Source organism: Ascaphus truei, chromosome 7, assembly GCF_040206685.1.
Source record: "Ascaphus truei isolate aAscTru1 chromosome 7, aAscTru1.hap1, whole genome shotgun sequence".
In the NCBI taxonomy this organism is placed as follows: Eukaryota; Metazoa; Chordata; class Amphibia; order Anura; family Ascaphidae; genus Ascaphus; species Ascaphus truei.
In genome coordinates this window covers 34,108,337-34,133,202 of record NC_134489.1, presented here as the reverse complement: position 1 = coordinate 34,133,202, position 24,866 = coordinate 34,108,337, and the positions used below count along the sequence as shown (strand labels likewise).

General features: G+C 46.3%; 1 protein-coding gene and 1 long non-coding RNA gene across 4 annotated transcripts in view; one reads left to right on the top strand and one right to left on the bottom strand.

Annotated features, from left to right (window-relative positions):
* Window positions 1-1,047: 1,047 nt before the first annotated feature.
* LOC142498942 (uncharacterized) overlaps window positions 1,048-24,866 on the top strand; it is a 27,800-nt gene continuing 3,981 nt past the window's right edge. The window contains exon 1 of the long non-coding RNA XR_012802589.1: window positions 1,048-3,586. This is a non-coding gene — a long non-coding RNA (uncharacterized LOC142498942). The remainder of the gene's footprint in view (window positions 3,587-24,866) is intronic.
* POLR3GL (RNA polymerase III subunit GL) overlaps window positions 13,213-24,866 on the bottom strand; it is a 25,608-nt gene continuing 13,954 nt past the window's right edge. For 2 of the 3 annotated variants that reach the window (XM_075607608.1, XM_075607609.1), the window contains exons 6-8: window positions 24,455-24,528; window positions 20,325-20,432; window positions 13,213-14,234 (exon numbers count right to left, since the gene is read on the bottom strand). In XM_075607608.1, the coding sequence (XP_075463723.1) occupies window positions 14,148-14,234; window positions 20,325-20,432; window positions 24,455-24,528 (269 nt within the window). In that variant the 3' untranslated portion in view covers window positions 13,213-14,147. Of the gene's footprint in view, window positions 14,235-20,324; window positions 20,433-22,831; window positions 22,849-24,454; window positions 24,529-24,866 lie in introns of those variants that run through there. The other variant, XM_075607611.1, reaches the window with a different exon arrangement.

The following is a 24,866-nucleotide window of genomic DNA, read 5'->3' as shown; positions in this document are numbered from 1 at the left end:
GAGGGGGGGAGAGGATACCTCCTCCCCACAACCGTTTCGCTCCCCTCTGTTTGACTGTTTTGTATTACATGTTGTATTACATTTAGTGCCCCAGCCACGGATCCCGTGTTTTGTATTACATGTTGTATTACATTTAGTGCCCCAGCCACGGATCCCGTGTTTTGTATTACATGTTGTATTACATTTAGTGCCCCAGCCACGGATCCCGTGTTTTGTATTACATGTTGTATTACATTTAGTGCCCCAGCCACGGATCCCGTGTTTTGTATTACATGTTGTATTACATTTAGTGCCCCAGCCACGGATCCCGTGTTTTGTATTACATGTTGTATTACATTTAGTGCCCCAGCCACGGATCCCGTGTTTTGTAAAATTCGTCTGTAGATTGTTTTAGAGACGCTGTCATTTTTTCCATCCGCGTCACCTCGGTTATTCTTTTATCTACAGTTTGCCTAGAGGGGGGGGGCGATCTTCCAGGAAGCCGCCACGGCGCGTCTAGCCGCCGTCAGTATAAATGATACCAGCCTCCTCATACGCCGGCTTATATCTTCAACTGGTTTCGCCAGGAGAAAAGTAAAAGGGTCTATGGGAATCGAAAGATCTGTTACATCCTTAATAATAGTTTGGATCGTGATCCAATATTTCTGGATCGCTGGGCATGACCACCAAATGTGAACCATGTCACCTCTTTGTCCACCCCCCCTCCAGCACAGGTCTGATGTTGCCGGGGAGATCTGCTTCAGACGACTTGGGGCGAGATACCAGTGATATAGAATTTTATGAATATTTTCTTTGAGAGTTGTACAAATAGAGGTCTTTGCGGCAAACTCCCAGATATCTTCCCAGTCATCTCTATCAATTTCCAAATTTAAATCGGCCGCCCATTTGAGCATATAATTGGGATCAGGAGGGTCCCCCGCGGCCGCCATACCCGCATATATTTTTGTGATCAGGCCTTTTTGGTAAGTACCTCTTCTACATAATACTTCAAAATTTGAGAGAGGGGTGAATTCTAATTTTGGGGATTTTTTTTTGCAGAAAATGTAGAATCTGCAAATATTTAAACAGAGAGGTCTGGGGTTTCACATCTGGTTTGTAGGTCCTGAAAACGAAGGAATTCCCTGTTATGTAATAAGTTGGCAATTGTCCTAATACTTTTAGTTTTGAATTGATCAAATTGTTTAGTATCACATCCTGGGGGAAAATGTGGGTTGTTAAAAAGAGGAATAAGTTGTAAGGTGGTTGAAATAAGTTTCAATTTATTCTTAGACTAGGTCCATATCTCCCATGTACATCTCATCGGTCCCAGCTCAAACTGTAACACCTGTAGCTCCTTTTTTTCCAGGGGCAATAAGGACATCGGCAGAGAAGACCTTCTGGCGTACTGACATTCAATAGCGAACCAGCAACATGGGGCTGGGTCTGCATTCCAGACCACCACTTGCCATAATTGGGCCGCCTGGTAGTACTTTGAGACATCCGGGACGCCCATCCCTCCTTTTATTTTTGACGTGAGCATAACTGATCTGGCTGTCCTGGGCCTTTTCCCCTGCCAGATATAGTGGAATATTTTATTTTGTAGGTTTTTTTTAATTCAGATCCAGGTATCCGGACAGGGAGGGTCTGGAAGTGATATAATAACCGTGGGAGTATATTCATTTTGACTGATATTTTTCTCCCGATCCACAACACCTGAAGTCCCCCCCCCCCCCTCCTTTTTTTTAATAGATAGGAAGCAGGCGTCCCCGGAAATGACCTGCTTGCATTTCACCTTGGTTTCCAAGATACTTATTGGGAAAGGTGTTACTGGTTACTTCTTGATGTTTAAATCCCTGCATTATGCAGGTTAATAGGAAGCCGGGGGTGGATGACATCGCAGTTTACTATTGGGGCGCATAACTCGGGAGATTTGAACACCATTTTGTTCCTCCTGAAGGGTACGCTACCGGTGGTACTTTACCAAATATCTCTGGAACCAGGGTGTTGTTCCTGAAGCTGAAATGAAGCTGGTTCAGCTCCGGATATCCCCTTGCAATGCCGTAGCTGAGGCAAAGACTTTGCAAGAGCTGAGCTGCTGCTCACGGAAACTTCGGAGGAGTCGCCAGCGCTGAGTTCTACGGAGGGCAGTTGGGATTTGAAGGTGGATGTGTCTGTTGAAGAGGGGGTTAGAAACAGGACACAGAGAGAGAGAGAGAGATGTATAAATTGACATAAATGTAAGGAGATGTTTCAAGTCTTCCTCCTGCCTGCCCTAGTGAATAATGGTGAAGGTGCCCTGCCTGTTATCTTGTGAAAGGGGGACCCTACATTTTCGGCATCACACACAGGATATAAAGGAGTCCAAAGCAGGAGGTGACTGATGGGCACCATGGCTTAGTAAGTATGGACTGTATCACTGTAACGCCAACATTATGCCGTACACCTTTGGAGCGCCGTGGCTGCCATAGTACATCGGTAAGGAGGCAGATCCACCTGACAGTTTGAGAGCCTTGTTCAGGCAGTATCCGGTGACAGTTATACAAGAAGCAGGTATGATAATTGGACAGCTGGATGGAGTTGCCGTTCGAGAGATTAATTGCTGGCCTCTTGAAGATTTAGCTACAGCTGAAAATTATTTGCACTACTCAGGAACGCATTAGGCACCAGAAGTGATCAGCCACAGGCAGGCCGCCCAACAGTACATTTAGTAATCCTGCTCCAGCTAGGTCTACTATACCTGATTCCACATCCTATGCTGTGCGTATGAGACTGGAGATTCAAGCGGGAAGAGACTGCCAGCATCAAAAGGCTCTATCAGACACTGAACAAGCACCTAGAGAAACACTGTGTGTCCCACAGAAATATCACTGCCTTCTGTTACAATTCAAAATACTCATGAGCAGGACTGCAGGTATTGGGGATCAATATATAGAATCAAATGTGTTCAGGGTTGTCACCTTCTCCTGAAGGCTAACCCAGAGATAACATTTTTACATTTAGCTCTTACCATTGGCGGTGCCGGTGGCTCCTGATATCCTCTGGCATCCTGACATCCTCCCGGCATCCTCCCCTGTGCAACTGCTGTCACACTGCCTGTGCGGTGCCAAATGGCATCAATTTACCATGACAACGGGACGCCTTGTGGCGCCGAAGCATCATGTGCTGTCACGTTGTCATGGCAACACGGAGACGCGTGACGTCATGCAGCATCTCGTTGTCATTGCAACGGGCATCCGTAGCATTCTAGTTGTCACGGCAACGCGGCACCATTTGTCACCGCGTAGTCATATTGACAGCAGTTGCAGGGGGGGGGGGGGGGAGATGCCGTCGCCATCGCATGCCGCCACCCAGAGTTTTACAAGGTAAACCCGGACCCCGGAGATACGTGGCCAAAACCCGTAGTCTCTGGGTCAAACCCGGAGTGGTGGCAACCCTGAATATGATGTTAAACCGAGATACGGCACCATTTTTCAGTACCAATAAAGCAGAAAATAACAATGTCGATCTCACAGCTAAGAAAGACAAAGGGCAGCCATCTTGTTCTGCAGAACTTGGAAACGGCAGCCACCATGAAGGAGAACAAGGGAAACACCGTAAAGGTTTTCAGGTCAGTCCAACAATTGGATGCAGAAGGGTGCAGAGGTACATAATGTGACCCGTCCAGACAGAGGCTCACTGAACAAGCTCCTCACCCCTACCACACGCTGCACTTATCATCTGAGATCTGATGTGGTGTATTCCCCGGGCGCTAACTCTGACCGTGGTTGGTATAGGATTTGAATATCTTAAATATCTTAAATAGTAAGATATGTGTATATAGTGACTCGAACTACCCCACTAGGGTCTATCCAGAACCCTTGATATATGGAATGTGAGAAGGGATGGGGGAGCACAGCGTAAGGAATGGTGGAGTGTGATTGTATTATCTCCCTATGATGTTCAGTGGCGTTCTGACACCCTTGGAGTGTCCTCAGAGGGAGGTTTATACTCCTTAGAGAAGGGTTAAGACTTAGGTGGGTGAAACAAGTCTATGGATGCAAAATGAATGCAAAATGAATCAATAAAAGGAAAACTTACACGGCCTTGTGTAAGTTGTATCCCATCAAGGTTTCTTTTGCAGTCTTATCTTTCTTCTGGATGATCCTTCTTCTTTCTTTGTGGTCTTCTCTTTCTGTCTCTTCTTCTTGCTGTGATCTTGATGTTTGTCGTTGGACGAATCTTCACATTGGTTCTCCTCTTTGACACGCGTCTTATTCCTGCTGGCCAGTCTACCGGAGACTCTCACAGTCGCCAACAATCTAAGTTCTTTAAAAACTAAAGCTGTCTCACATTTTTATCTAGTCTGTAACTGTTACATACGCCTATAATATATTTTATCTCTTACTGTGCATGCAATGTCTAGTATATAATGTATAACCCTGCTCACTTATGTAACTATGTATTTGTAAACATGTATTATGTCATAACTCTGTGCCCAGGACAGACGTGAAAATGAGTGGTAACTCTCACTGTATTACTTCCCCGTAACACATTTTATAAATAAAGCTTAGAGGCAGGAAGGGCGCAGCACACAGTAAATCACACAAAAGCAACATACAACATATTTTTGCAAACAGCTCCTAGCCAAACGAATACCAAAGATACATAATGCAGGAGGAAGGGAAAGTGCAGCAGAGTCACCCACAAAAACATTATACGCCTTGCAACCAACTGAGAGCCTGCCGAGGCCCATCTGTCATATCGCCTTATAGCTGATTAATCACCTTTATCTAAAACATTCTCTTATTTACTTTGCAATATGCCCGTGTTAAAGCATTTTAGGTTGTTATTATGTCATGTTTAGAGCGGTTAAGTTGTTAGGAATATATCACTGTATCTTTATAACCGTTGTAGAAGTTGGATGAGGGGCAATATAGTTACTGTAACTGGTAACCCCCCATTGCAGCACTGCATATTATCGCTATTACTTTCGATACCCTGTTGGCCGATAACAAGGGCGGCCAACTCCAGTCCTCAAGGGCCACCAACAGGTCAGGTTTTCAAGATATCTCTGCTTCAGCATAGGTGGCTTAGTTGAAGACTGCTTTAGCACAGGTGACTCAATCAGTGGCTCAGTCTTTGACTGAGCCACTGATTGAGCCACCTGTGCTGAAGCAGGGTTATCCTGAAAACCTGGCCTGTTGGTGTCCCTTGAGGACTGCGGATGGCCACCCCTGGCCTATTGTGACCCTTTCTCAATGACACTTCACAAACTCATCTTTCCCTTTTGTTTTGCGTGCCGGGCAGTTATCCTGACCTCGGGGAGGGCAGGGGCAGTTATCCTGACCTCGGGGAGGGCAGGGGCAGTTAACCTGACCTCGGGGAGGGCAGGGGCAGTTATCCTGACCTCGGGGAGGGCAGGGGCAGTTATCCTGACCTCGGGGAGGGCAGGGGCAGTTATCCTGATCTCGGGGAGGGCAGGGGCAGTTCTCAGGCCATTCATCTCGAAATGGTTAAGTTTCTGCAGCTTTAGGCTACGGCCCCAGTGGCCGCTATGGCATGCGCTACAGCATGCGCGGCGCACAGATGGTATGGTCCTCTATGGGGCCGGCCCCAGTGGCTGCCTGCATGCGCCTGCGGGAAGCGCGATGCGTGACCGCCTTTGCAAAAAGACAAGAAATTTATCTTTTGGCGTGGCAGCCAAGCATTGGCCACGTCAGCCAATGAGAGCAACCCAGCCACGGCTTGCACTCAGGTCGCCTGGCGCGCGTGCAGGAGCCGACACTGGGGCCATAACCTTAGTGTTTGCAAAGTGCTGCAGGTCCTCTGGCAGCAGAGAGGTTAACGAAGATGAAATGGGAAGTGCCCTTTAGAGTGTACGCTCTTGGGACAAACATGATGTGCACTGCTATATCATTAACATATTTGCTTCCTGTGCATAAATTAATACTTTTCTATTCGCCTACACTACCGACTCCAGATGCACGTGGCCTCCCTAACTTGTGCTTTTGTACTGTCTGTAAGTCTCCCAATATACCACTTAGATTGTAAGCTCTTCGGAACAGGGTCTCCTTTCGCCTTATGTCACAGGTGGCCAATCCGTGGGCCACTTGAATGGCATTTGCAGTGTCCCGCGTGAAACTCTGCAGATCAACCTCTTCTCAAGCCGATCCACGGCGGAAGTCGGTCTCAACGTTCGTGAGGCCGCAGCCAGTGGCGGACTCACGTTTCTGCCGCCCGTAGTAGTGGCGTTGTGACGTCACGGCAGCAGGTGACACCGCGTTGTCTTGAGATTGCGGCTTCATTTGCCGGCAGGTCATCATGACGACTCGACGCTACAGAAGGGGGCCCGCTCCAGAAAAAGTAAGACCCTCTCACACACATTTTCTCCCCCCAAAAAATTGCCGCTCTAGGCTATATCCCAGGGGTGCGCATACTGGGGGGGGAGGTGGCGCGGCGGTGGCAGAGACCCCACGCTCTTCCTGAAGGCATTTAAATGAAATGCCGGGGGACAGCACAAGGCCTCTGTAACTCACTTACCGTGATTCAGCCGGCTTCGGGCGGTATGGCGTCAAATGACCCTGTCGTAAGGACAGGCCGCGCTGAGCCGTGTGGACGCTCCGCGCTGAGCCCCTGCATCCTCAATGAGGATGCCTTGAGAGGGGGCTCACGCGAGCGTCCGCAGGCGTGCTGAGGCGCTGGATTTTTCAGCCGACAGCCAAGCTGTTTTTCAGAGCGCTGTCGGCTTAAAACATCCAATCAGCGCGGAGCAGCGTCAACGTCACGGCGCAGTGACGTCGGCGCCGTGATGTTGACGTCGGTGCGTCGCGGGCGATTGGCCCAGCGACGTCACTGCCCCGCCTCCCGATCGCGCCCGCTGGTTCGCCTGCATGGGCATGAAATCGCGCAGATTTCAGCAGGCGAGCCTCAGCGTCAGCGCGCCTCAGCCCTGCTACCCCCTCTATGGCCCCAGCCTAACACAAGCGATACGCTTGTAAAAATGATGTAAAAATATTTATAACGTTTGGATTAAATAAAAAGGTGTCACTCACCTAAATTTAAAACATTTAACGCCACATCAGTTCACTATTCCCAGGAGCAGCTGACCCTAATAAACCACTTGGAACAAAACGGTTTATTGGGCAGCAGAAGCAACAGCTTTATTTCATCTAGCGCTTTTCTCCCAGTGGGACACAAAGCGCGTCACAGTTACAGCACAGCGCGTGGTACTCAGCACATAGGAATGTTACAGACACAGACACTGCCCCGTGGAGCTTACACTCTATGTTTTTGGTGCCTGAGGCACCAGATAAAGTGACTTGCCCAAGGTCACAAGGAGCCGGCACCGGGAATTGAACCAGGTTTCCCCGCTTCAAACTCAGTGTCACAGTGACAGTGACAGTCACAGAGTCACTGTCTTTACTCACTGAGCCACTCAGTGGGAAAGGGTTAAATTAATTCCTTCCCACGCTGCTTTTGAAGCGTTTGAATCTGGTTCAAAGCCTCGGGCACCAAAATTAGATTGTAAGCTCTTTGGAGCAGGGATTCGATGTGTCTGCTACATTGTATATACAGTACTGCGTGCACTGCCAGCCCTATATAAGATACAAATAATATTATTAAGCCATGTGTTTTACGTTGCGCTGTTTACATATAAGCACCTTGATGGTAGAAATGAGAGTGCAAGCTCCCGGGGTCAGAGTTACCCTGTCGTCAAACACTCGCTGCACAGGAATCAATAAATACAAGATGTTCCTTTTACATTCCTTAGTGCAAAACAAAACATGCCTGTGCAGAACAAGGGGTGGGGAGAGATAGAGTTCCCCTATATCATATACAGGGCATTGCGAATCCAGCTGTATCTGGATCCTTAGATGGGTAGAGAGGGGGGGGGCAGCCCCTTTCTGGCCCCATGTAGCGTGCGTACGCGTTGTTCTCTCGCTTCGCTAAGCCCTCCCACACTTCCTATCAGGAGACCCAGACAGGCGCAGCACGGAGACCTGTGCACCAAGAGGAAAACAAGCCTGGGGCGGGGTCTTTTACTGAAGGACCGAGAGAATTCAGTTAACCCCTTCCTTCCCAATATATGGCAGACCTCACTGGCAGTGAGTGGGTTAACTGTGTCTATTATAATTGAAGCGGGGGGGTGGGGGGGGGGGTTTCCAGAGCTGAACTCCATTAATTTCAGCTCTGGGGACCCCCTGTTCTGGAGATCCTTACCTCCGTAGGGGGTGCCGGTAGCTGCTCTGCTCGGCTACCAGGGTTCACATTATATCGGCGTTTCAAAGCTCCCGCGTTCTGCGAGCCAATAGGAAGCCGTGACATCAGGTTTGGCGTCCTATTGGCCAGCTTGACGCGGGAGCTTTGAACTTTAAACCCCAGCCAGCTCAGCCAAAGCGGTTATCGGCACCTACTACTGAGGTATCGCCAGAAGCAGGGTGGTCCCCGGACGCTATCAAATGGAAACACCCATTGAGTTGAATAGAATGCCCCGATCGGCACTATCTCCATAGATAGGGAGTGCTCTATCAAAAATCGTAATGATTAATTATAATATATTGTAATAATTATTAATTATAATAATTAAAAAAAGAAACTGTTCTCCTTCCAAGGCCTCCTGTATGCTCTCTATTAATGTAACAGCATATGCGTCTGTCTCTGACCTACAATCGCCCTGTGACTGTCACCGCCCCTCTGTCCCTTCCCTACCACACGAAGGAGAAGCCAAGGATGTCTCGATCGTTGGCAACTACGGAGAACATTAATGTATCACGGTGGTGATATACATAGACTGGCGCCCATGAGAGGCAAGACAATGAAACTCTGCCCCAAACAGCCTAATTGTTATGAAGCAGTTTTGAGTTACCGTGGCCTTCTACGGAAGCAATACCCCACCGCCTCAGGCCAGTGTACGAGATGAAGATCTGGAAGGAAAAGCGGTCCATCCATTCTGGGAAAGCAAAACCTCCTTCACAAATAAGCCTGGCTGAATCCTTTACACTGACCATGCCTGGGAATGTCCCCAAATTCTGCACGATGAGCTCACGCACCCTTGCAGGTTCCAATATACGGAACAGGAGAAGCTGCTGCATGTCTGGTGTTAAGGATCAGGATTGTTTTGGGGCTTTATTCTAAAGGGATCATCAGCACATAAACAGAGATAGGTGTTTTGACGACTTAATACATTATTCTCCCAATTAGCCCAGAACACCTCTAGTAGTAAATACATCATATCACCTTTCAGACGCCTGGCCTTGAAAAGATTAAAGTTCCATTAGGACTTGCCGCGCTCCCCCCCCCCCCGAAAAAAAACACCATTGAGAACTCAAGTGTTTTTCTGATTTCCATGAATGTTGATGTCAAATTGTTTCTATGACTATTCATGTATTATTTCCTACAGAGTTGGGGTTGCATACTTCATAGACCAGAATTCTCCTCCCTGAAACTAACATCTAACTGCAGCTTCACCTGTATTAGTAGTGGAGAAGTGTAGAATGGTCCCAGGTTGTAACGCCTCCTATCCCCCTAGGTCTCCTATTAGTGTATACTATAATAGGCTGCGAACACCAGAAGACACGTGATGTTTGTACAGCGCTGTACCCGATTCATATTACGGCACTAATTAGAAAACAAAAATGCAAATATGTTTTTGAGATCACGTTGGAACTAATGACATTAGTAGACACAAAGTTCATTAGCTAACGAGATCGAGCTATTTTTGTTCAGTAATAGTGTCCCTTGTTTTCTAAGTATCCCATCTCTCGTCAGCATGGTCCAATTCTAACCTGCTTGTGAGATACAATTCCCCATCCTCCCTGCGGTAACACTCTGCTAGGAATTAGGAGAATATTCTTCCATGTTCCTGGACAGAGTGAAGCCGTCACAGGCTTGGAAGGCATCCAGTAAACAGCTGTCTCCAGCAGAGCCGCCTGTACAATGAAAGCTTTTGTTTACCCTGGTATCTTGGGCTTGCTTACCGCACAGCACAGTACTTCTTGTACTCCAAGGAAGAAAACAAACATGTAACTTAGAATAAACCCATAAACACACACGTTCACCATTAATCCTAGTCAAGATCTATGGCTCTTGCCAATTAAAGGCCTGGTAGTGTGCCCTGGTGACATGACCCTGTAAGGAAGGAATGGACTGGTGGTAACGTCACCGTCCTTGAAACATGTGAACCCGCTTTGAATCTTAGTCTGAGCTACATCCATGTGACCTTGGGCAAGTCAGCAGAATTAGGCTGTTATTATTGTGTCTGTACACATCGATACACGCTGCTGCATACACCTGCCAACTGCGTATATTATTAACCTAATAATTCCCTGAAGCAGTGTTGCAGGCAGATACCATAACAATACAATGTATATACATTAATCCAAAAATCGATCTACAATCAAAATGGCTAGGGGAGAAAGAGTAGCGATTCTGGCTATTATCGATACCATAAAGTGTTGATCTATCCGTCTTTTTCTGCAGATACACTGTTGTATGTGGAATTCTTCCCCTGTGACAGTGAAATAGTCAATCATGGTTTTCTGTCCTGAATATCTAGCAATGTTCTTTCCAGTAACTGAGGCACAGTAAATACGTCACCAGTATCTCGGGAAACAAGGGGTATCCCAACGCTGAAAAGAACACCGGACTATTCCCCCCCCCCCCCCCCCCCGATTCAAATCCTATAATAAAGAATGAGACGCCGGGATCTCTGCTTCGAGATATAAGGTAAATAATGGAAGCACGGAGGGGAAACGCCTCGGCTGTTGGAAAAGTAGCAATATTAGCTTATAACCCAGGAGTGGGAAACTCCAGTCATCAAGGGCCAACGGGTCAGGTTTTCAGGATATCCCAGCTTCAGCACAGGTGGCTCAATCAGAGGCTCAGTCGATTGGAGCACCTGTGCTGAAGCTGGGACTGATTGAGCCACCTGTGCTGAAGCAAGGATATCCTGAAAACCTGACTTGTTGGTGGCCCTTTGAGGACTGGAGTTGCCCACCCGTTTTGTCCCCAGAAAGGTCAGCAATGGGTCACTCACCCCATGGCCGTTTGCCCTTGTATTAAACAATTCCAGTTACAATACCGAATGTTTTATCAAAAACAACTATATTTCTGTAAGGTTTGAGGTACATGTACAGTGCACAGCAAATAAAAATACCATTTGTGAGCACATTCACACGTCTCAGACAGGTCTGCAACCCTGCCCTTCCCCATTATCTCTTAGCATACAGTGCTTCCACTGCAGCAAGGGATTCTGGGAAATGGCATGCAAAAGAGCACACAGTGCCACCTTTTTACTTCATATCCATATTAAGGTGACACTGTGTGCTCATTTGCATGTCATTTCCCAGAATCCCTGGCTGTAGTGGAAGCAGTGTATGCTAAGAGATAATGTGTGAATGTGCTCACAAATGGTATTTGTATTTGCTGTACGGTGGAGGTCATTTCTTTACCCACCATAACTTATATAATGCCTTCTTACCCCTAAATGTGTTACCCCCCTTGTAGCCGGAAGGGAATACAACGCACCGATGTTGGTGAATATTACGAGTTTGTAATTCGCTGCTCATGTGACACCGTCGCTAGTCTGCAGTATGCGCCTAACACTGCATGTTACAGTTCCCATTACCAATACACTCGGGCCCTTTAAAACAACGTTTTCCGGGCTCTTTACGTGTTGTTTGCGAAATGATTCTGTCATTGGGGCGAGAAGCCGGAGAGCAGTGACACCAAGAGGTCGCATAGAGGAACAGCGTATCAGGACTGGGAACCGCGCACCCTGATATTAATTCATTTAGCAGTTACGGTACCCCCTACCTTTAGGGTAAGAGGCTAGGTTTTTCAGGTAGGGGATAAGGGGTTTTAGAGTAAGGGGTTAAAGTTTTTAGGGTAGGGGATTAGGATAAGGGGTTAGTTTTTTAGGGTAGGGGATAAGGGTAAGGGGTTCTGGGTAAGCGGTTCAAGTTTTTAGGTTAGGGGATTAGGGTAAGGGGATAAGGATAAGGGGTTAAGTTTTTAGGGTAGCGGATACGGGTAAGGGGTTCTGGGTAAGTGGTTCAAGTTTTTAGGTTAGAGGATTAGGATAAGGGGTTAGGTTTTTAGAGTAGGGGATAAGGGTAAGGTTTTTTAGGTTACGGGGTTAAGATTTTTAGGGTAGGAGGTAGCGTCAGTATTGGGGCTAAGGATTAGGGTTTTTTAGGGTAAGGTTACGGACGTACCTTGGTGGCGAACCGGACGAGAGGTCCCTGCGGCTAAACGCAGGCGGAAATCTGGTCGCGGCAAACCGTCCTAGACCACTGACATGTAAGATTTCTTATTTGAGGTGTCACATCTCAGAACCCTGCTCATCCCTTGTGTGTGACACAGGTGGGACAGCCAGACTGGTATAAACCACTTCAGAGAAAAGCCAGATGCAGACAGTAACACACATGTCTGATGTAAAGCCAACCAGATGTGTTCAGTGCTATTGCCCAATATTATGCATACTCCTCTTTAACCGCTCATGCTTCTCTATAAATTACTCCGTGAGAACAGTGGCCAGTATAGATGCAAAGTACTTTGATACTAAGTGAAGAAAGCTCATAATTACTCCCGTAGACCATTGAAGGCAGCTGCTTATACACAGCCTCTCCCCACTGAATGTGCGTGAGTATTACCCGAAGAGACGGGAAAAGAATGAATGGGTTCGAAACCAAACAAAAGTCTGTGACATCATCACATGGGGGAAGAAAGGAAAATGGCGGCGGGCAGGACATATATCACCAGAAGAAATGACCCTTGTTGGACAAAGATGGTACTCGACTGGTTTCCAAGAGAGATCTAAGCAGCGCTCCTGCTTTCCTTTCTTTTTTTTAGAGCTACAGGATTGAAGCCGGGGATCTGCGACTGGATTCCAAGGGAAATTAAAAGACCAAGACGACGACCAAAAGTAAGATGGGAGGATGAAATAAAAAAATGTGTTGGATCAACGTGGAGAAGAGGGCTGTATCCGCAGTGCTTGGAAGGTCATTGGGGAGGCTTGATCCAGCAGTGGATCGACAAGGAATGGAGATGATGATGATGATATATATAGTAAATATGAAGGCACTCACAACTAGGGTACAAGAATGAGTGGGGGGGGGGGGGAGCAGCCGCTAGCTACAACTTAGTTGTGGAAATGTAGAAATGAAAATAGAGCAGGCATGACCCGTATACAAAAAAAAAGTGAAATATATCCATTATATCAACAACAAAAAACACACATGTGTACACCGGTGGTAAGTATAAAAGTCATTTATCACAAAAGAAAAGACATAAGTCACTTACATACGAGTTAAAATCACTGGGTACCAGTAGCCATGTGTTGCAAAAGTCCAGTTAGATGTCACCCAACACGTTTGGTATAAGGCGCGCTAGATGTACAATAATAGACCTCTATATATATAGCACTTACCCCCTCTGCTGGTTACTTGTGTAACAACTGCTTTTGTTCAGACGTTATCTGCTTCTGTCCTTATGAGTGTGCCACGTGAGGGTGCCACGTACATGGTTTCATAGCTTTATCAAACCTTCTGGATAAAGGCACCCAGAGAAACAGAGGTATTTACCACGGAGCTCCCTTCAGTTCACTAGTACAATACAAAAATAGTAAAAACACCCCACAGTCCATCTACAAGGATCCAGTCTCCCGAACACCTTTCAATGTTCAGACGGCAGCTATCAAGATGCTGGGTGTGGATATGGAAATAACGTATAAACGGAACGGGAAAGTGAACTTATAAAACATCAACTCTGCTTCCCGGAGCGGGGGAAAACAACGCGCCATTTGGAAACTGGCATAACTTGGTCAGATGTCCCGATGCCCGCGGGATAATAAAAAAGTACTTCTCTCCTCTGTCTAAAATGTACAGGGTTCAAAGTTATTCATCACTGGGGAGCCACCGCTCTAAAATCTCTTTAAAATAAACATGGTCCTGCCCTGAAGGGGGGGTACGTTTCTGCTTCAAGTTTCCCTTGGTTTTATACCGTTAGGCAGCAGGGAGTGCCCGTTTACAGGAAGGATCCTCGGCATCCGGAGGCGCAGGGCCTGATGCCCCTGAGCCACTGGCAGAGGTGGAATCCGGAGGCGCAGGGCAGATGCCCCCGAGCCACTGGCAGCAGGAAGAATCCGGAGGTGCAGGGCAGATGCCCCAAAGCCACTGGCAGAGATGGAATCAGTATGTGGCTTCGTCCATGTGATCATCGCTGTCCCCCCCAAATTCCTCTCCATTATCAAAATAGGACATGATGTAATCGGTCTCCTAAAAGCAGAGAAACAGGGATTAGAATCATCATCTCTCGCCAGAGAGCTGCCATCGTCACTAGCAGGATTTAAAGTAGCACTTTTTTTTTTTAACCTTTAATGAACTGATGGGTCCTACAGAGCTAATCATTGGTCCCCCAATCTCCCTGGTTAACAAGATATTACAAGGTAAGAGAAATGGCTGCCGCTCACCTTTAATTGTTCTACTATATACATGTGCTGGTGTATGAGAAATAGGGTGCATACGGGAAGAAAATATTCTAGAGTACGGTGAAAGGTCACAGCAGTGGCCTAAAAGAATCCTATTTGCACTCGCTATTTGCACTCGCTAAACCAGAAATGCTAGGCTAGGAAAGATTCAATCCTTGGCGTTACCTCCATAGCCATACATAAACAATTTTAAAATCATATTTATTGAACATATATGCAACAACTTTAGTCTAAAATACCACTATGTGGCTACAAGAGAAAGCAAAGGGGTGTAGGGGATAAGTACTGGTATAGTTACCGGAGCAGAGCGAGACTCTAAATTGTAATCAGGACAGTATATAGAGTATAGTACTCAAAAGACTCCCCAGGAATTTCTTCTATCAGTTCTGGGTACAGCATATAGCCTGAATGGTTTATAGAGGAATCAATGAGTATTTTAAGTGTCCGTAATGTAGTGAGTCCCCTATGGTAGTATTTCCATAGGACTATATAGTCCTTGGGTGATGTCACTATGTATGGTATACAGACTAGGTAACCTGTGTGCCGCTATACATAAGAAACTCAGCGTTCAAATATCATATGTTTGGGACACAGCCTTAGTTTACACTTTCTCCCCTTATGAAATCTCTCTCCTGGCTTCCGATCAAATCCCGCATCTCACACTCCATTCTTCTCCTCACTTTTAAAGCTTTACATTCTTCTGCCCCTCCTTACATCTCATCCCTAATTTCTCGGTATGCACCATCCAGACTCTTGCGTTCTTCTCAAGGATGTCTTCTTTCTACCCCCTTTGTATCTAAAGCCCTCTCCCGCCTTAAACCTTTTTCACTGACTGCCCCACACCTCTGGAATGCCCTTCCCCTCAGTACCCGACTAGCACCCTCTCTATCCACCTTTAAGAACCACCTTAAGACACACTTGCTTAAAGAAGCATATGAATAGCACTGTGGATATTCTAAACACGATACATAAAGCTTGGCCCCCTTGCAGACGCACTTACCAGAACTCCCTCCTACTGTCTCTGTACATTCTCACTACCTACCAATTAGACTGTAAGCTCCTCGGGGCAGGGACTCCTCTTCCGAAATGTTACTTTTATGTCTAAAGCACTTATTCCCATGATCTGTTATTTATATTATCTGTTATTTATTTGATTACCACATGTATTACTACTGTGAAGCGCTATGTACACTAATGGCGCTATATAAATAAAGACATACAATACAATACAATACAATACTCTTGGTTGCTAATTCGCAACTCAATACGTGCCTTTAAGTCCCTAAAGTACAAGCCAGCGCGTCACTCTTTATCCCGTGGCGTCGCTGTCACTCTAACCAAAAAGCCTTTATGTACTTAGAACTGATTAGGCCGTTTAAATATATCAATGCCAAAGCAGGAATGGTCTCACATCATAATCAGCTCTCTCATGCACGCATACGACCTGATCGTCTCTCAAAACGGTTGCTCGCTTCCCGGTTCCCTATGCTTCCGGATGACGTCACCGGAAGTACGTCATCACGTACCACGTACCGACGTACGTTTCACGCTCGTGGGCGCTTCGTCAGGGTAATGGGAGTGACTAGGTAGATCTCCTCCCTACTTTAAATACTGGGCGGTCAAGGGCGTGTTTAACACCTCGGCCAATCCAGAGAGTGTATCTATAAGTGGACTAATGTGTCGTGCCTCCATTATGGAGTCTATTAGTCCGTTGTCCACTTAATGTTTATTCATGTTGCCTATGGCAACTTGTCTGAATGGGGAATGAGATGCGTGATGCTCGCATTTGTAACAGGAACGGTTTAAACGTTGTCAGCATGGCACATGCAGTGAGATAACTGTAGTAAACACATATATAGGAAATGGTGGTTCTGAGGGTGGCAGATTCCAATATCACATATTCATATTCTTACTTAACACTCTGAATACATCAACAGGTAAGTATATATTTATAGTAACCATGTATGATATCAGTCATGTGTAAGTATATGTTTTTTAGGAACCATGTTTAATATCAGTAATGTAGGAGTATTAACCCTTACTAATGACCGCCTCTAAAGTCAATACGGACGTAATGAGTTTAAGACTATTTATCTAAAACTCCATACGTACCCTCTGTTGTTAATAGCTCTCCTTTTTCCACTTCCCCTACTATATCTACAGTTATATTAATTCATAATGATATATGGGTTGTCAGTGATGTAGGAGTGTGGGTATGTTAAGGTGACCGCCTATAGTAGTCAATACGGTCATGTGGGGTAATAAGACCCTATTAATCACAAATTATTGGACATATTGACATGGTTCTGGCATTGGTACTACCATCCTCATAAGAACCTGCCTACGGGTCAGGTAATTATAGGTCCCTATAGAAATGCTGAATAAATATACCCCTCGTTAAGGCCACTTGGTTGTAGAGTCTGCAGCGTGAATATCCATTGACACTCACGCTGCATCAGACGTCTATCCCAGTTACCTTTTCGGGGACCCCAGGGTATGTGTTTGATCCCACAGAAGGTGAGAAACTTCGGGTCACCGTTATGTTCATTCAGTATGTGGCGGGCGACGGGAGTGTCTTTGCTGTTTCGTATAGAACCCAAATGTTCTAAGACCCTCACTTTTAAGGCCCTATGGGTCTTTCCTACGTACTGAGCGCCACATCTGCACGTAATGAGATATATGACCCCTTCAGACAGACAGTTAATATGATTCTTGATATCATAAGTCCTATTAGGTGGGTTAGGGATGGTTTTGGTGGCTCTCATATATGGTCAGGCCTTACAGCGGCCGCATGGGTGTGCCGATTGAGCAAAACCCAACTGGAATCCCGCAGCATAGTGTGGACCACCCTCTTCTCATTCACATTCTCCATACTCTTGGTATTCGGAACAAAGCTCTATCCTGGATCTCCTCTTACCTCTCCCATCGTACTTTCAGTGTCTCTTCTGCTAACACCTCCTCCTCTATTGATCTCTCTGTGGGGGTACCCCAGGGCTCTGTCCTGGGACCTCTTCTCTTTTCTCTGTACACACTCTCTCTAGGTGACCCAATCACATCTCCTGGGTTCAAATATCACCTCTATGCTGACGACACACAAATTTACTTTTCAACCCCTGACCTTACTCCTGCTGTACAGACCAAAGTCTTTGATTGCCTCTCCGCTATATCATCCTGGATGGCCCTCCGCCGACATAAACTTAACATGTCAAAGACAGAGCTCCTCATATTTCCTCCCAAATCTGGCCCTACTGCCCCCTTCTACATCAATGTTGGCAGCACTATCATACACCCAGTATCACAATCACGCTGCTTAGGGGGTCACATTGGACTCCTCCCTCACATTCACAATGTAGCTAAACCCTGTCGTTTTTTCCTCTGTAGCATTGCAAAGATACGCCCTTTCCTCTGTAGCATTGCAAAGATACGCCCTTTCCTCTGTAGCATTGCAAAGATACGCCCTTTCCTCTGTAGCACTGCAAAGATACGCCCTTTCCTCTGTAGCACTGCAAAGATACGCCCTTTCCTCTGTAGCATTGCAAAGATACGCCCTTTCCTCTGTAGCTTTGCAAAGATACGCCCTTTCCTCTGTAGCTTTGCAAAGATACGCCCTTTCCTCTGTAGCATTGCAAAGATACGCCCTTTCCTCTGTAGCATTGCAAAGATACGCCCTTTCCTCTGTAGCATTGCAAAGATACGCCCTTTCCTCTGTAGCATTGCAAAGATACGCCCTTTCCTCTGTAGCACTGCAAAGATACGCCCTTTCCTCTGTAGCACTGCAAAGATACGCCCTTTCCTCTGTTGCGCTACAATCTATCCTTAACGCTGCTGCTAGAATCACTGTACTCTTTCCTAAGGCCACAGCCCGAGTGGTCACGAGCCGGAGCGTCTGGCGGCGCATACACCCGTTTCAGCCACGACCTGTGGTCTGCGGTTGAAGAGCAGGAGATCCGACGGGGGTGGGGGGGGGAGAGGGGAGCATGGTGGGGGCTGGTTCACACATGATGTCACACGGCAGGTTCGCCCTCATTGGCTGAGCCGCCGCCGTGACGTGGCTGATGCTCGCCCGCTGTGCCAAAACACAAACAGCTTGTCTTTTTTTCCCAAGGCGGTCGCGCATCACAGCTTGTACGCGCACGCACACACGCAGACTGGGGTCTGCCCCATAGAGGGCTTTACCTTGTGTGCGACGCGCACGCCGTTGAGTGCTCAGCCGTGGCCACCGGGGGCCTAGCCTTAATCTGTCTCAGCGTCTCCCCTGCTGAAATCCCTCTCCTGGCTTCCTATCAAATCCCGCATCTCACACTCCATTCTCCTCCTCACTTTTAAAGCTTTACACTCTTCTGCCCCTCCTTACATCTCAGCCCTAATTTCTCACTATTCACCATCCCGGCTCTTGCGTTCCGCTCAGGAATGTCTTCTCTCTGCCCCTTTGTATCTAAAGCCCTCTCCCACCTTAAACCTTTCTCACTGACTGCCCCACACCTCTGGAATGCCCTTCCCTTCAATATCCAACTAGCCCCCTCTCTATCCACCTTTAAGACCCACCTTAGAACACACCTCTCTAACAAAGCATATGGATAGCTCCGTGGCTGATACTATACATCTCATTCATTGACCATGACCGTGTCTCTGTATGGTCCTCCTACTTATCACTTAGATTGTAAGCTCTTCGGGGCAGGGACTCCTTTTCCTAATGTTACTTTTATGTATGAAGCGCTTATTCCCACTATGTTATATTATTATGTCACGTATTACTGCGGTGACGCGCTATGTACATAGATGCCGCTATATAAATAAAGATATACATGCATGTGATGCAGGTTTTTATACTGCAAGCTGTGTTATTGTAATGTGTCTCAGCTACACATCATTACATTGTAGCACCGCTATGGTCTGACGCCTGTATTGTACTATGTGTAACATGGCCTTAGTAAGAACACACATGGTTACACCTCTACGCGCTTCTTACACTCCATCAAAAAATGTCTCATCCTTGCACATTTTACTTCTACAGCTCCCTCGCATCTTAAAGTAGTGGTTCAAGGGACCTGCGAGATTTGAACAGCCATTTTTAATCCCATGGAGGGGCAGAGACGCATGGTAACTTCCCCAGCAACCCGCCTTAAAACTTAACTGGTGAACAAACGGTGGATCCCCGTAGCTGAAAAGAATGCGGTTCTGCTCCAGGGATCGCCCTGGTCCCCATCCTCCCAACAAAACAAAAAAGAGCAGCCAGATTACTGCTTTAAACCATTTTCACTCATCTCCCCCTACTTATATTCGTCAAACATCTCCTCTTTCCGTTTGTACATCCCAGTGACACTGTGTGCTCATTTGCATGTCATTTCCCAGAATCCCTTGCTGCAGTGGAAGCCCTGTATGCTAGGAGATAACGGGGAAAAGCCGGGTGGCAGACCTGTCTGAGACGTGTGACTGTGCTCACAGGTGATATTTGTAATTGTTATATCCCAGTTAAAACTTCCGCTCTTAAAAGAAGCATCTCGTTACATTATTTATGCCAACTCTACTGACTCCAGATTCACTTGATCTCCCTGATTTGCACTTTTAATAAATACACGTTAACTTCCGCTGTGTCTGTAAGTGTCCCAATATAACACTTAGATTGTAAGCTCTTTGGACAGGGTCTCCCTTTACCTTATGGTATCATGTACTTGCTGCTCTTATCCCCATTGTGTGTACTTTAATGATGTACTTTAATTACCCTATGATTTGTGCTGCGGACCCTTAGCACTGTATACAAGTTATACATACATGGACCGCATACTAAGTATTTCACACAACTAGTATTTCACACATTTCCCAAGACTAGTTTCTATGAATCTCCAGCTTGTGTCCACAACAAACTTCAACTTGTTACCTCCTCGTGTTCCTCTTCATCATACTCCTCCTCTCCCTCCTTCTCTTCTTCCTCCTCCTTATTCTCCTCCTCGGAGGAGGAAGACTCTTCTTCCTTCTTTTCAAGATTCTGTGGGTTACAAATGCGGGTACAAAAGATGCGATCTCACAACAAACAAGTGCGGTATACAGAAGGGAGGAGGACACAAAAATGTATCGGAAGATTGAAATATAATACAACTGGGATTCATGTAATAAGGCTGACATATTCAAAGTAACATCCGATATGCGGGTCCATGATATGCTTCTGAAAAGGAATAAATAATGCCAGAAAGGAACGGGTTTTTTCACCTTCTTAAAGCAGCAAAACATGTGAAATTGTACATGTGCTTTTTTTTAATAAATCAGTTCTGTAGTATTAGATAATACTCACTGCATTTTTGAAAAATTATTATTCAACTCTTAATGCCATTTTTAATGAGTTTTACAGCATCCTTTGATTTCTATGGCTATATATAGCCCAGCTCCCCAGCAGTGCAAGATCTTTGTAACACTTTCCTGTTTGTGATAATTTGTTGCCAATGTGCCCAGCAGTTTGAGCCGCAAACTGTAACAATAGATAATGTTACCTTAGTAATATAAGGATACATGGTAGCTGCTGAGTTACACTGACTCAAGGATTGATTGAAACTGAAAGGCAGCCATTATGTTAGGCACACAATCAAGATTTTTACAGATTTTTAACAGGAGCACCAAACGATTGCCAGCTTAGGTAAGAATGTAGAATTAGGCCGGCTCCCCAGCGGTTACGGCGGCGCGCACGCCACACACCAGACACTCACCTCTAGCCCCAGTAGCTCCTTCTGTGTGCGCTCCCCTCCCACGATGGCGCGTCAGCAGGCAGGGAAGACAAGAATTTTGTCTTCCCGTGCTGCGGTCACGTGCTCGGTGGGCAGCCAATGGAAGGGCAGATATGCCCCGCCATGGCGGCGCCCCCCGCGCATCCCATCGCTCGCCTACACACCGCAGATCGCTGCTGTAATCTGTGCACGCGCCGCCAGGAGCGCGTGCAGCAGTGAGCCCTGGGGCCGTAGCCTTATACATTGCCACATGCTTTACATATATAAATAATAATACAAAAGGGGGGGGGGGGTGTTGTAGTATTGCTGCTAAACACATCCTCTGATTGTGAAGCTTGGCTGGCGTAACGAAATGTTGATGTATGATGGAATAAATGAAGTTATGTGCATCTTTTATTGTTTTTGCATAGAGCCAGTTTAAAGCTGCAGTTCAGTCTTTTTTTATTTATTTTTTTACTTCAATAGTTTCATGTGGGCAATCTCTAATTACCTAAAGAGCTGTATAGCTGCAGGTCAATTCGTTCTCCATGTATTGATAGGCGAAATTTGGTGACATAATTAGTGAAGGGATCTGTTTTTCTTCTGCTTCTGTCTCTCAGTGGAAGCTCATGAATATTCATGAGCACTCCTGCACTGACATGTGCTAAAGCAGGCCTCCACACAATATACGGCCCGCGGGTCGCATGCAGCCCGCCTGGCCTCTCTGTGCGGCCCGCGATGACTCTAGCCGGGCGCCAGTTAATTAAATAAATGTAAAAAAAAAACCGGACCCACACTCCAAAAAAGGGTGTCAGAGCCTGTTTCAGAAGAGGAAGGGGATGTCACTTTGTAAATGGTTGCTATAGAAACAAATGAGGCTTGTTACATTATAATGCATTAAAAATGTAATTCAGAGTTGTTTTAAAAAAAAACGCTACAAGTTTTTTCTCATAGTACAGAATGTTTTTTTTTTAAACACACACATATAGGATATTACTTGGTCTGCAGCTTTAAAGCTGCAATTCAAGCGTTTTTTTTGTTTTTTTTTATTTAAGATAAAAAAAAATTGTTAAAAGACTTTTTTTTTGATTTTTAAAGATGTTTTTTTTTTACACAGGATTAAAGCAGGAATCTCCGCAGCTCAACTCCGGGACCCCCTGCTCCCGGATAAACAGACTACCATAGGGGGTGCCGGTAGCCGCTCCGCTTGGCTATCTGGAAACACATAATGGCGGCGTTTCAAAGCTCCCGCACCAATAGCAAGCCGTGACGTCATCAGGTTCGGCTCCCTACTGGCCAGTGTGACGCGGGGGCTTTAAACCCCTAGCTAGCTCAGCCAGAGTGGCTACCGGCACCCCCTACAGAGGTCAGGATCTCTGGAAGCGGGGGGTCCGGAGCTGAAGTTAATGGGGTTCAGCTCCAAAGACCCCCTGCTTCAATCCTGTGTAAAAAAAGAAACAAAAAAGCGCTTGTATTGCTGCTTTAAATAAGATGCAATGACACCAGTTACATGTGTAGCGCTGCAGTCACTCGCTGTATTACGAACACTTTTACTAATGACATCGGCTCTGCATTTCAAGGATGCCCGCGATGTATATTTGTGATATGAATTACATTTCATAGTATTACACGTTGTACCATTCTGAATAAGTCTTCCAGACAAAATGTTTAAAGACCTATTGCACATACCTGACACCAGTGTTTTTACTGTATCGTAAGAGAAAGAAAAAAAAAGGAAAATAGGCAGACAAAAAGAAGCAGTATGCTATCTTTTATTGGATCAACAAATAGCTTACAGTCTACAAACTATTGATCCTCTCGGTTTTTTCTTTATGTTTGGCAGCTGTGCAGTGAGGCGATCGTTACATCTATATTTTGTAGTGGGATAACTTGATGATATACAGCTTAATCATATAGTAATCATAGCTGTTGGTAGTAGGTGCGAAAAAAGTGACAGAATAAGAACAAGTGATAATGCCTATTGTTATGTCATTATTCTTCAGACATACAACACAGAGGTCAGAGTATATATATGTGTGTGTGTATATATATATATATATATATATATATATATATATATATATATATATATACACACACACACATATATATACAGTACACATATACAGGGCCGCCGAGAGAGGGGGGGGGGGGAGAGCTGGAAAAGGTGTCCCGAGCCGGTGACTGCGGGGGGCCCTCTCGTTGCCGGTCCTCTCGTTGCCACCGGGCCCCGGCTCTCCCCCAGCTGTGGGCCTCCCTAACTGACTGTCCCACGCCGAGCTTCTGATGCTGGCGTGTGCCTGTCCTCTCTGATGTCAGCACGCGCTGGAAGCAAGCTGGGCTCAGCTTCCGGTGCGTACCGGCACGAGAGAGAGGCCCGGCGCGCGCTGACGTCAGAAGCTCAGTGTGCGACGGTCAGTGAGAGAGGCCTGAGACATCCCCAAGGTAAGTCTGTATTTTGTATGTATTTGAGGGGTGTTATTTTTATATTTAATATGTATTTGTGAGGTGGTTTTAAAAAAAAAAAAATTATTTGGAGGGTGGTTTTAAAAAATATATATATTTGGGGGGTGTTTTAAAAAAAAATGTATTTGGGGTGGTGGTTTTGTATGTATTTGGGGGGTGGGGGGATTTGTATATATTATGGGGTAGGTTTTTTTTTTTTATGTATTTGGGGTGTGGGGGGATTTGTATATATTATGGGGAAGGTTTTTTTTTGTATGTATTTGAGGTGTGGGAGGGTTGTATGTATTTGGGGGGGCGGGGAGGGTTGTATGTATTTGGGGGGGCGGGGAGGGTTGTATGTATTTGGGGGGGTGGGGGGGTTGTATGTATTTGGGGGGGCGGGGGGATTGTATGTATTTGGGGGGCGGGGTGTTGTATATATTTGGGGGGTGGGGATTTTATTTTATGTATTTAGGGTGTGGGAAGGTTTTTTATGTTTGGAGGGTTTTTTTTGGTATGTATTTTGTATTTTCTGGGGGGATTGTGTGAGGGGGGGAGGGAATGAGTGAGGACGGGGATAATTGACAGAGGGAGTGAGAAGAGAGAGGGGCTGTAAGAGACGGGGTGAGGGAGTGAGGAAAAGAGGGAGTAAGAGTGAGACGCAGGGGAGATAAATACATGTGAACCGGGGGGGCAGGGATTGAGTGAGAGTGGGGTAATTGATGGAGGGGGGGGGTGAGACGGAGGGGAGAGACATACATAGGAAGAGGGGGAGATAGAGGAGGCTCGCAAGACCGCCGACACAGTCCATATAAAGATGGCCTGTCCTGTTATATATATATGGGTTGCTGTGCTAGAGTGGACCTACCTCCAGCTTTTTGATGATTTCCTCTTTATCCAGCGGAACTCTCTGCTTGTGCTTGGGAAGGATGACCGTGGATTCTGCGGGATAAACATTAGACATGCTGACTTGCTTTAAAGCTACGGAAATCCTTCAAGATCGCGAGTGTCAGGGACGGGGAGGTTTGCAAGAGTAGGAGAGAAGTACATACTGATGCAGTAACCCAGGGGTTCTCAAATCCAGTCCTCAAGAACCCCCCAACAGGTCAGGTTTTTAGGATATCCTTGCTTCAGCACAGGTGGCGCAATCAGTGGCTCAGTCAAAGACTGAGCCACTGATTGAGCCACCTGTGCTGAAGCAGGAACTTATTCAGCCACCTGTGTTGAAGCAGGGCTATCTTGGAAACCTGACCTGGTGGGGCGTCTTGAGGACTGGAGTG